Genomic DNA, 11,948 nt, shown 5'->3' with positions numbered 1-11,948 from the left:
CATAATAACGAAGATAGCAAATGAAAAATAAAAGAGGAAAGTAGAAAATAATAAATTTTTATTTCAGTCCAAATTCGCAATGAAAATTCATAATAACAATATCTTGTAAAGTTACTAAAAATACAATGTACTTCTATAAATGCTTCACCAGCATTAAAAATTTATAAATAATAATTTGCGGACTAAACGCCAAGTCCAAATACCCGCCCGATATATCAAAAGTAAGTGAAAAATTAATAAAGATAAAAAGTATCACAACGATTTGTACACTCTATCGCGATCCTAATAATGATGACTAAGAATGACTATTTGAATACAGATACGAGCTCGTATAAGTTGACGATGCTACCACAGCAGAGGAGGAAGAATCCGATGACCAATAAGACGGCGCACCTCCACAGCCTCCACCGAAACTTGCCAAGGCCAGGTCTATGCCAAATCACCAGCAGATGGATAAACAGTGGCCAGATAAACGCCATGTTGGATAAGCAAAAGGCTCCCAGCTGTAAAAAGAAAACGTTAGAAAGAAAGAAAGAAAAAATGTTTATTCATGATTAGTTAGCAGAATTAATCATCCTACAACGGGACTATTCCCACATTTTTATCACCAGGATCTCACGAATAGTCGCAGTAACTGGATCGCGCTGCGCGAGTTCGCGCACTCCTGGCATACAATCAGGCGAAGTTTTGAGAAAAAGTGATGACATTTATCAACGATAGCAGCCCGACGCGAAGTACCGTATTTGTGGTGTCAAGCCCCAGAAGGGGAAGAATTGACTAAGAGACATGGATCAGAGATTTGTAGGGAGTCAAGCAAAGCGCTTGGGGAAAGGAGCCCAGAGCAAGTACCTGCGCGCTCTCCCGAGATTCGGTTCGTACGCCGTGAGGCAGGAAGAACCATGGGTGGTGGTGGGACTATTCCCACATTTTGGTTTTCTTCTATCATGTGGGTTGATAGAAACAACTCCAAGAGTCATACACCATTAACTACATCTGACATGGCCAATCTCCTTTGATGCGCAGCAACATAATCACTTTCACGGGGCTATTCCCACCTAACGTTCCCACTGCAACTCCTGTGTAGCTAGGATCTACAGCTTGGCCGCTAATAAAACCCAACCAGTGCCTTGATCTTTCAAGTTCAGAAATTCAGAAATCATTCTGCAAGCAGGCGAGCCTGGCGTACTCGCTTCATTCAAGAAGATGACTTTGGATCGTGAGTTACTATCAAGAATAGTGACCGCGGTAGACATGAAACTTCTGCCATTTGCGAGTCACACAACCTTCCGACGACCTCATAAAGGTAGGAAGGCGTTGAATGCAGGCCGCTACCAACGAGCTTTTGTGGAAATCATTGGGGGAGGCCTGTGTTCAGCAGTGGACGTCCTGTGGCTGAAATGATGATGATGATGATGAGTCACACAAGAAAAAGAAAATACCAATTAATAATACTTACAAATCCCATCAAGGCGTTGATGTTCGGGAATATAATCGCCACTACACTAATGACAACGACAAAGATAGCCCTGTAGAACAGCTCCCACATGACAATCTTCTCCTGTTTGTGGCAGGGCTTGATGTAATAGAAGCACAGGTTGAAAGGCACCCAGAAGTTCAGAGCGTGGGTGACGTAAATCATGACCGCAATCAAACCCTTCAATATTTTCAGGAACCTGAAAATTTAAAGTTGGTGAAGATACAAGTAAAGGTTACTGTAAATACTTACGCCCGTATTCACAAACGATGCTTGTTTAAGTGAAGCAGCAAATCGAGCGCGCAGCGTTCAATAGAGCTCTGTGATTGGTTCGTGTGTCACCCTGTACATCCACGCACACGCACTGTGAGACCTCATAGTAATATTTGTGAATACGGGCGTTAGTGTAGTAAGAGACAAATTAACAAACAATCATCATGCAGCTATGTACACGAATTTGTCATCATTATTCAAATTAATACCGTGATGATAATAAATAAGAAGATCGCAAATTACACTATTCTGAGGGCCTAGTGCTAATTTACATCAAACGCGCTCACTAGTGAGTGCGATGACGGATTGTACAGCGCCCCTAGCGGGAAACGTTCAAAAACTAAAATTTTCATACATTTTTAAACGCGCTCACACTCACACTCAGCCCACCAAGTAGTCTCCTTTACACCAACAGCGAATAAGCAAAACATTAGTGCGAATACTCACAAGTACATAGGAAAGTTAACAGTAATAGGCGCTTCGCTTTTGTCCAAAAATGCAGCATAACCGAAGAACGACACCGTCGCAGTTCCAATCACGATTATAGTCATTCCTATGTAAACAACAAGACAACTATAGATCGTCTAGATTGTTTCATCCACGAAGACGCGCCCCACCATTCTTCCGCTAATGTTTGAGTGTTATCGGTACACGCTAAATTATCCATGAGTGCACACGCACACTACAATAATGACGCTCGGATTGCTTTGATTGCTCGGATCAAACTCCCCCACACCCCACGCTTTCCTCGACCAAAAATTGGTGTGGCGCGTCTTCGTGGATGAAACACAATTTTCCAGTGGTCTTCAGAAATCAGTCAGACATTCTAGAAGTATAGTAGATATCAAGTAATCTTCTTTTTTTTTATCCACAACGAGGAAGCTCTTGGCCTGTATCTCACCTGACGGTAAGTGATGATCAGGCCGAAGGTGGAAGCGAGCTTCACCCGGAATCCTCAACCACGGAGGAACTGGCTATCTTACCTCTAACTGCCGGAACACAACAATGCTGTTAACATTGTTGTTATGGCGACAGACTTAGGTAAGATGGTGGTAGCTAGCCAGGCGGACTTAAAATATTATGATCTAATTTGTTATTACTTCACCATCATCAGATTATTTTAATCTCCACTACTGAATGATAATCCTCTCTAAAATCATTTACACTCCCCACGAGTTAGGGAGGCCTGATGTTCGCATATCTCCCTTAGGCCCCTCGCCCACGGCGACTTTTTGTAGTGATGCTGTCGTGCGTTTCGTAAACAAGCAACAGCATCGCTACTAACGCGCGTTAGTCGCATTTTTTTTTATGCTAAACAAGGCAGGTATTTGACCGCAATCGCACCTGGTGTTAAGTGAGATGCAGTCTAGGATTGTACATATCTGCCCTGTAAGTGCCTATTCACTCTCGCCTTGAAAACGCCCGGACGACGGACTACAGAAAAGCGATGCCAAAGCGATACTAACGCGCTACAGCAGCGCGATTGTATCGATGCAAACGCGCAACCGTGTCGGAAGACATCGGGGAGAGAACGGAGGGAGGGTTACAGAATCGCGTTCGCATCGCGACAGAAGCGCGACAGTATTGCATCGCGACAGACGCGCGACAGAATCGCTACTGCATCGCTACAAAAAGTCGCCGTGGGCGAGGAGCCTTAGTCGCCTCTTACGACATCCACGGGAAGAGTAAGGGTAGTAATTTTCTACTCTGTCGTAACCACATGGCTCAGGTTACTATTTAAATTGAATTTGAAGTAGAAAGACCACATACCGATCACAAGAGAAACGTTGAACTTTTTCGGATCTCTCATATTGTTCTCCACAGGTATCACGACTCCGGCGCACGACATACTGAACACGGCCATGCCAGTGTACTCCAGTGAATTATAGAAGCTCGTGTACGGCTTCATTCCAGTGAAACCGGGATTGTTTTTGATGGCATAGAACACAGCCGTGCCGAGAGCAATCACTGGGAAATAAGTTAAAATACAGTTCAAACACAGTTGATGCAATTAGGTACCCTTTAACCTAGTTCCAAAGCTTGGTTTGAGGCTTTGCAGATTACCTACAAATGCCCGTTTTCCCCATCAATTCCTAATTTTTAAGTGACCCCTTTGAAAACAGAATTCCAGATGGTGAAAACGGGCATGTTAAGTATTTTAGCACCAGTAATATAATAGGTGACTAAGTGACATCGTAAAGGCAGCAGGGAAACGCTGGACGCAGGCCGCTACCAATCGATCAACGTGGAAAGCATTAGGGGAGGCCTATGTTCAGCAGTGGACGTCCTATGGCTGACATGATGATGATGATGAAGTGGCTTCTTGTGAAGTCGATTCTGCTATTTCAAATTGTTACAATAATTTCAACATCGCGGTCGAACGCGCAGGGAGCGCAGGGACTCTCTAAAATGTGTTGGTTACGCTGAAAATCTGCTCATTGTGTTCATCATCATCATCATCATTTCAGCCATAGGTCGTCCACTGTAACATAGGCCTCCCCCAATGCTCATTGTGTTAGGAGCTTCATAATGGTAAAAATTAGCAATCAGCTATGGTCCTTTACTCACCTATAAACAGGTTGGCTGCAATGGAAAACGGCGCCAGCCACTTCAGATGCCTTATAAGGCAGATCAAGATGATAGGCACGATCATGATTGCCATATACACTCGCAACGAGGGGTAACCTGAAAAATGTATTCATTTATACTCAACCTTTCTAAGCATAGTTTCTAGCAGTTCGACCCACAAGGATCTGTATGGTGTTCAACCCTATACTCGTAAATATAGGTGAGGTCGTGAATGGTAATGGATGGATAAACGAACAAAAATGACATACCTGCTGACATCCCGTCCATGGACGTAGTCTGAGTATTCTCTACCAGTTGCTTCAAAGATTTAGCTATTATGAGCTGGTAGCACGCACAGGAACCAAACAGGTCGAGGCAGATGATTGCATCTATCGAATATCTATATTAAAAATACAATTATTATTATGACTCGATAAAGCCAATACTGCAAAATGACAAGTTCCACATTTGTCTCGCACTGCATTACGTGATGCGATGTCTTGGAGGACACCGATTGGAAATGTCAGACTCTAAGGCCCAGTTTCCACCAAGACAGAAATGAGACCGAGAGAAATGTTTTGAACCCATCAGATTGAATTTTTTCTACATCTCTCCGCTCCACTCCGCGCAACAGCAACTGTCGGGTATGATCGTTTCATCCACGAAGACGCGCCCCACCATTCTTCCGCTAATGTTTGAGTATTATCGGTACACGCTAAATTATCCATGAGTGCACACGCACACTACAATAATGACGCTAGGATTGCTCGGATCAAACTCACCGCACCCCGCGCTTCCCTCGACCAAAAATTGGTGGGGCGCGTCTTCGTGGATGAAACGATCTATACCATCGCGGTATCCGAGATGCGTGGGCGACGGTCTTCTAATTGAATATCGACGACTGGCCGACTTAATTAGCAAGCAGTCGCCGATATAGGTACTGTCGCTCGTCTGTGAGCTCCCTTAGGTTACATCTCAAGATTACTGCAGTTACCTGAACCATTTCGCCATTCTCGCGACCTTGGGGTTCGGATGACAGGCCATGGCGGCCTCTCCCACGTCGGGATAAGACATGGAGGGTATCTTCGTCCGCTTGTACAGTATCTGAGCGGACTCAACCAGCAGCTGAAAATTGGAAACTTCTTAATGCATGTTCCTCTTTAGCCATTGTTTGTTTCAACCAAATGACGTCCACAGCTGGACAAAGGCCTCCCGCAAAGGTATTCCACAACGACCGGTCACAGGCACCTCTTGCGACCTTCACCAGATCGTCAGTCCACCTATTGGGGGACCTGCCCTCACTACTTCTTTCCTTGTGTCCTACCCAATTTCAATCGGAGCCTCTTCAAGGCATATCTTTAAGTCTTTGAATGGTTAAAAAAAATCTATTTGTATCTTAGATAGTTAACAACAATAAATCTATTCTTCAATAAATCTATTTTGATCGCCCTACACAGGATGTTTTTTTCTCGTAGAACAAAAAGAGTTAATGCTATCCCCTTCACTATAAAAAGTTATAAAATATGCTTGTTGAACACCGTTTTAAAATGGCATTTCCATACTAAATGTCATTTTCAACGAGCGTCTAAGTTATATTAGTAAGGGACTAATCTTTGGATACTTACGTATAGACAGTAGGTTATGTACAGCCCAAAGAAGAGATGGAGAGGCAAAGCAACATAGAGCCCAGCCTTGGAGTAAGCCACGTGGCCTCCCAGGATGCCGCCTCCAAGGGCCCCCTTCACCATGTGGGCTATTGCTGCTACCATCCTACGATGACAGAAAGAAAAAAGAAAAAAAATTCAGTATAGATCGTTTCATCCACGAAGACGCGCCCCACCAATTTTTGGTCGAGGGAAGCGCGGGGTGCGGGGAGTTTGATCCGAGCAATCCTAGCGTCATTATTGTAGTGTGCGTGTGCACTCATGGATAAATTAGCGTGTACCGATAACACTCAAAACATTAGCGGAAGAATGGTGGGGTGCGTCTTCGTGGATGACACGATCTATAGCTGCAGGGAGCCGAAAGAAAGTGCGCGAAGCGTATGTGAATCTGCGGAGGAGTTTGACCTTGGCTTTCCTGCTTCAATGGCTCTTGTGTCCTAACGCCAGTTGTTACCTTGTGCTGCACTAAGGGTACACCTTGGGCCAACCACCACAACCACGACTGACTCCCCGATAATCCACGATAAATTTTGTCAGTGTGTGCGTGCGCGCCGCATACGTATTGGCCCTCTCACATACAAACCGCGCTCGGTGCGTTTCTGTGAAGATAACCTACTCATTTGTATTTACTCTGCCACGACCTTCTGTTTTGTGATGAAAATGAGAACTTAAGGACAAACAATCCTCGAAAAGAGTCCTGCACCTCACTCCAACTTCTTTTGTAAAAAATCTAGTAACTCACCCGGTGGGATGAGGATTGTCTCGAAGCGACACGTAGTCGAAAGCATCCTCTTCAGCCTGGGTTTGATTCAGCACCCTGAAGTTCCCTCGGCCGCCGGTGGCGCCCCCTTTTGTATCCGCCTTAATAAATAATTAACTTGAAGTTATTGATAATAGGACTAATCTTGTAGTTCCATTTTTAAGATAGGTCTGATCATCGTCATCGTTTCAGCCAAGACGTCCAATACTGGACAAGGATTGTGGAGACCAGTGCTTTCCGCGACCTTCATCAAAATAGGTCATACTTTAACAAAATTTTGCGATGACAATGATGATGATGATTGACAACTGCTACCATCGCTTGAACTTTCGTGGTTGTTTGTGACTTTCTTCTAAGGCATTCTTTGAACCATTCCGACATTCCCTACGCAGCTAACAGATGGCTCTGTTAGGACCTTAGATCGCAGTGATGAGCCATCGCCGATATTTTAACAAATACACTCATTTCTGACCAGTAGGTAGGTACCTAATGACTAGACAAAATGTTATTATACATACTATAACTAGGTACTTAGCCTGGATTTGTCCAGTTCATACGTTTTAGATTTGATTTTTCTCACGGTAAAAGCTACGCGTGTAGAAACTATAGTTAGATACAATACAACCCGAAAGAGTTAACAGCGCACCTGGTAGCCGTGACGTCACATCTACGCTCTGGTACGGGACGGGGCGAACGCAGGAAATTATACGAGTGTAAGGGAGAGTTGCATTCCAGCAATGTTCGACGTAAGCTTCATCATCATCATCTCAGCCATAGGACGTCCACTGCTGAACATAGGCCTCCCCCAATGCATTCCATGTTGCCCGGTTGGTAGCGGCCTGCGTCCAGCGCCTTCCTGCTACCTTTACGATGTCGTCGGTCCACCTTGTAGCTCGCAGTTAGTTTGATCGGGTTGTATAGACTTGTTCGAACAGCCTTGTTACTACTGGTACATGAAGGGTGTAGGCTACAAACGTAGTTAATGAGTTATCGACAGTAAACAATAATGTGCAACAATATCAAATCATACCATTCCAGTACTTTTAAGCACCAATCAGTGTGTAAAATATTTACAAATACTGATACAAAAAATAAAACTTTCTACGCTTTCTTCATCTTATAAAAATGTCTAAACATCATCTTTTCTGTCATGACTTGACGTTGAAATTATTCTGTTTTTGCTCACCAGCATTAGAGTTTTTAATTAAAACATGGACACTATCTTTTCTATACAGGGTGATTCATAAATCGTGTTTTGATACATGAAAGTAAAAGTAGTTTTATAGCCGCTTGCAGATACAAAACTAGTTTTGGGGGGTGCGATTAGTATCACAGCTCATGGATAAGTACCAAATTACCAATATACTGTATAAGTACTCAACAACAGCTATGTATCATCTTCGAATCGGTGTAGTCGAACATCCTGGGGGCACTAGACCATAATACAGAGTGACAGTAGGGAAACTAGACCTATTCGTTGGGATTCAATGTTTAGAGTGGAGTAGTTTATTCACAATAGACGTGTTGATTTTGTATGGCACTACAAGCAAGTGACGTCACTATTTTGTCAACTCAATTAAAATCGTAATTTACAGGTAATTTAAAATTAATTAAGTTTTTAAGACCAGAATGAAGTGTCTTTTTAGAAAACTTGTGATTTCGAATTATTGGGGAATGGTGTCAAATTGTTTTTGGCAAAAATCAGTAATTTCTAAAAAAAATCCCTGGTTCACGGGACTTAATTTGTAGCTAATGACCTCTAGTATAATTCCTTTCAAGGAATAGGTCGAGTTTCCCTGTCACCCTGTATACGCCCCACCCGCTTGCTTAGTGGTTCACGTGCCTGACTAGAACAAGAGCTGGGAGTTCTAATCCTAGCGGGAGCAAAATAATGTTTGTAGGTTTTTCAATTCCTTTGATGTTTGTGATTGCCAGATTATGGCCTAAATTACAATAATTTTCAATCACCTTCCTCTAGAACGAAAATAAAATTAACTGTCTAGTCCCTTTAGAACAATGGACATTTTAACTATAAATATTAGTTTAATACTTAGCTAAAATTTTAAAAGTCTGAAAATGTTACCTCCTCCTTAATCTGTCCCATATTTTAAGCCATTGAGAAATTTTCTCTTTGAATTTTGTTACACAACGGGATTTGATATAGCCTCAAAAGATGCCTATCTGAAACTGGCATTGTTAAGTTTCCTATACCTAAACAGTATCTTTACGGTAATTCATTTCAGTTACATTGAAGATAGATATTCCATTGTGTCGACTCTCGCTCCACATCCTTCCATATCGACGCTGAACTGCCCTAATAGGCGTAAACATTAATCAGCAGTAAACTGAAATAAACACTACTTACTGAATTGTTTACGCGTGCCATTTTGAAGTCAATCCACCAAATCGATTTCACGGTCACCTAACCATAAGAACAACAGTGACTACATCTAGTTGCAGCCTTTGTGGCACTGTGTTAACACAATTAAAGAACAATTACGCAATCATGAGAATAACATTAGCTTTAACGGTTTTGTTAATTAGCCAAGTGGTTGCTGAGGACAAAGATGCTCAAGTAAGTGAGTCTAGCCACACTTCTATCTACCAGTGATATTTTTTGTTTTAACCAAATGCCGTCCACTGCTGAACAAAGGCCTTCCCCACGGATTTCCACAGCGACCGGTCCTGTCCTGCCCGCATCCAGGTGCTTCCCGTGACCTTCACTGATTGAGAGGTACCTAGCCTACATTGTCCAGTCTGTGGTTGGTCGCCACTTGTAAACTTTTCTGTCCCAATGGCCATCAGTACTACGAGATGTTTGCCCACTCGGTGATGTTATTCTTTGAATTTGTAGGACGCTACAGAAGCAGAAGTTAAAAGTGCAAATACAGAAGCCGCTCAAACAGCAGAAGAAGTCAACCGTGAAGCCGAATCTTACACAGTTCCAGTAGAAGTAGTCGGCGATGCAGTAACTGAAAGCGAAGCTGTCAGAAAAGCTGATGAACACAAAGAAGAACAAGAACGAATTGAACGAGCCACTACAGGTGATGTAGATTTCGATGACTATGCAGACTTAAAACTGAGTGAAGATGAAAAACTTTTTTCTGAAACTGAACACGTTAACAACAGGAGATCAAACGATGAAACCCCGAAATCTGCGAAAGAAGATGCAGAAGTAAAAACTGCTGAATCTGATAAGGCAAGCGAAAAGAAAGCTGAAGAAGATCAAGCAGAGACCAAAACTGTATCTGAAGATGATGATTTGTCAAAAAAAGGTGAAGAAGTTGAAAAGAAGGGTTCAGAAGTTAAAAGAGCTGATGATGCAGCTGCAGAAGAAAAGTCGGCGGTTAAAGTCAAAAGTGCAGATGAAGACAAAATAGAAGATACGGAGAAAGCTGCTAAATCTGATGATGTGTCTTCGTTAGTATCTGAAAGTGAAAGTGATTTTAAACTATCTACGCGTAGAATGTCGAACCCACTAGAAACGCTTGTCGAAACTAAAGCAAGAGCTGGAGACAAATCCAGGAGTCAAGCAAGTTTCAGCGATGAATCGAGTGCGATATTTGGGTCTGGTGACTTCTCTAAAGCTGCAGAACCTTTCAGATCCTCTTTTGGTACGTAAACCATCAAACTACATACCTACTTAACGAAATGTACCTATTTAAGATCCGCAAACATCTAAAACAAAATTGGTCAAGAAATTTGATTATTACCTACCTACACAAATAAAACACTATGAAACTAATTTAAATAATATGTTTGCACCCAAATCATTCCAAAATTAATTTGAAGCTCCAACTATACAATAAAATACTAACATCACAGGCAAGAAATGAACATACATTACTTATCCACGGAGATATTATTCCGGGCCGATTCTGGATTCTATCGCAGAGTTGCTAATCATAGACCATTCATTGGTTTTCTTTCCCCAAAAAGATCAGCCTGTGTAATAGCTCTTCTTTGCTCCAGATCCAGAGCGTTATCCGGTGTTACATCTGCTGTCTCGCTCCAACGGCAGTGCCCGTTTCAGTTCCCTGCCCACCCAATTGAAGCGTAGACTGCTTGATCTATTGTCAATTCCCAGAGGTGGGATCATTAAATGACCATTCCATATAATATAAGCTTCTTTTGCTTGTTCTAAAGAGCTGAAACTTACTGAAAAATTAAACAGACATCAATACCCTCTGAAACTTTAGCTTTAAGATATTTACTTCAGTTGTCCAGTTGTCCAACTCCCTGATGTAAAATTTGACGCAGGCTAACTAGACGCAATGCAAGACCCTCCGCTATTATTCTGTTGTGCCGTTGAGTAATTAGTTATTATGAATTTGTTATAATAATAATTTTATGTGAATAACCACGACTTTTGTTTCAGATAGCCTCGGACATCTTGCGAGTCAAACGCTTCTTCCGCCTCTGATGTCTCTACCCTTACAGAACAAGCAAAACTTCTTTTTGAGGCCTGCAACGCCATTACAGCCTCCCATGTTCGAAATCACCACACAAAACAATTTCAGACCCATCCCGTTGCCTATTCCAAACATCCCACCTTTACAGAAAAACTTTTTGAATTCATACGAACAAAAACCTTTCAATAACTTCAATTCTTACCCATTCCAACCGTCCCAAACAAGTGTAAGCCCATTGTCGAACTTGCCTCACTTCGAGGAATTCTTCAATAAACTGCCCAAACCTTTAGAGGTGAGACCTCAAGACAACCTTCAGCAGTTTCCTAACTTTTTTAAACCATTACAGGTTACTTACAGTGTGCCCAACTATCTACGGTACACTCTGTAACATTATAATTATTTTTTGTAATTATAGACCAACTGTAGTAAGTTATAAAGTTTTTTAAAGTATAATTTGTACAAATACAATGGTATTTTATTAACCTTCTAGAGGTAATTTACCTCAATTGGAACAGTGTAAGGTATTTCATTTTATATTACGGACGACACTGCTTCTAAGATGCTATAGCATCTTGAATTTGTATCATTGTGGCATCTTGTGTCCACTGCTAGACAAAGGCCTCCCCCAAGGATTTTTACGACTGATCCTGCGCAGCTCGAATCCTATATTCGATATTTGAATTTGAATGACTTTATATGTTGTGAGTAGGAACCAATCCATATCTGTGGTAGGAACACACATATTACGTCAGTGTGAGTACGTGAGCGACCGCGTCCGCTTCAACATTTTATACGCG

At 42.2% G+C, this 11,948-nt stretch overlaps 2 protein-coding genes across 4 annotated transcripts; one reads left to right on the top strand and one right to left on the bottom strand.

Annotated features, from left to right (window-relative positions):
• Window positions 1–73: 73 nt before the first annotated feature.
• LOC114363252 (proton-coupled amino acid transporter-like protein pathetic) lies at window positions 74–9,210 on the bottom strand. 2 transcript variants are annotated; one of them, XM_028318927.1, is made up of 10 exons: window positions 9,105–9,210; window positions 6,722–6,840; window positions 5,941–6,085; window positions 5,310–5,440; window positions 4,585–4,715; window positions 4,316–4,432; window positions 3,518–3,715; window positions 2,195–2,300; window positions 1,457–1,673; window positions 74–503 (listed from the first exon to the last, which is right to left on the bottom strand). In XM_028318927.1, the coding sequence occupies exons 1-10, from the start codon at window positions 9,123–9,125 to the stop codon at window positions 306–308; spliced, it is 1,383 nt and encodes a 460-aa protein (XP_028174728.1). In that variant the 5' UTR covers window positions 9,126–9,210; the 3' UTR covers window positions 74–305. The 2 variants fall into 2 exon arrangements, with proteins under 2 accessions (XP_028174728.1, XP_028174729.1); XM_028318928.1 differs by lacking the exon at window positions 9,105–9,210 and adding an exon at window positions 7,770–7,864.
• On the top strand, window positions 9,150–11,605 carry LOC114363253 (otolith matrix protein OMM-64-like). Of its 2 annotated transcripts, none has more exons than XM_028318929.1 (3): window positions 9,150–9,314; window positions 9,594–10,353; window positions 11,122–11,250. In XM_028318929.1, exons 1-3 carry the CDS (start codon window positions 9,246–9,248, stop codon window positions 11,160–11,162), a joined length of 870 nt encoding a protein of 289 aa, XP_028174730.1. In that variant the 5' UTR covers window positions 9,150–9,245; the 3' UTR covers window positions 11,163–11,250. The 2 variants fall into 2 exon arrangements, with proteins under 2 accessions (XP_028174730.1, XP_028174731.1); XM_028318930.1 differs by having other exon boundaries at window positions 9,226–9,314; window positions 11,118–11,605.
• The last annotated feature ends 343 nt before the right edge of the window (window positions 11,606–11,948 follow it).

The sequence above is a fragment of the Ostrinia furnacalis genome, unplaced genomic scaffold (assembly GCF_004193835.3).
Source record: "Ostrinia furnacalis isolate ACB-3 unplaced genomic scaffold, ASM419383v2 OfSCF7044, whole genome shotgun sequence".
Taxonomy (NCBI): domain Eukaryota; kingdom Metazoa; phylum Arthropoda; class Insecta; order Lepidoptera; family Crambidae; genus Ostrinia; species Ostrinia furnacalis.
Note: the sequence above shows the minus strand (reverse complement) of the source record. Positions and strands in the feature narration are given on the sequence as shown.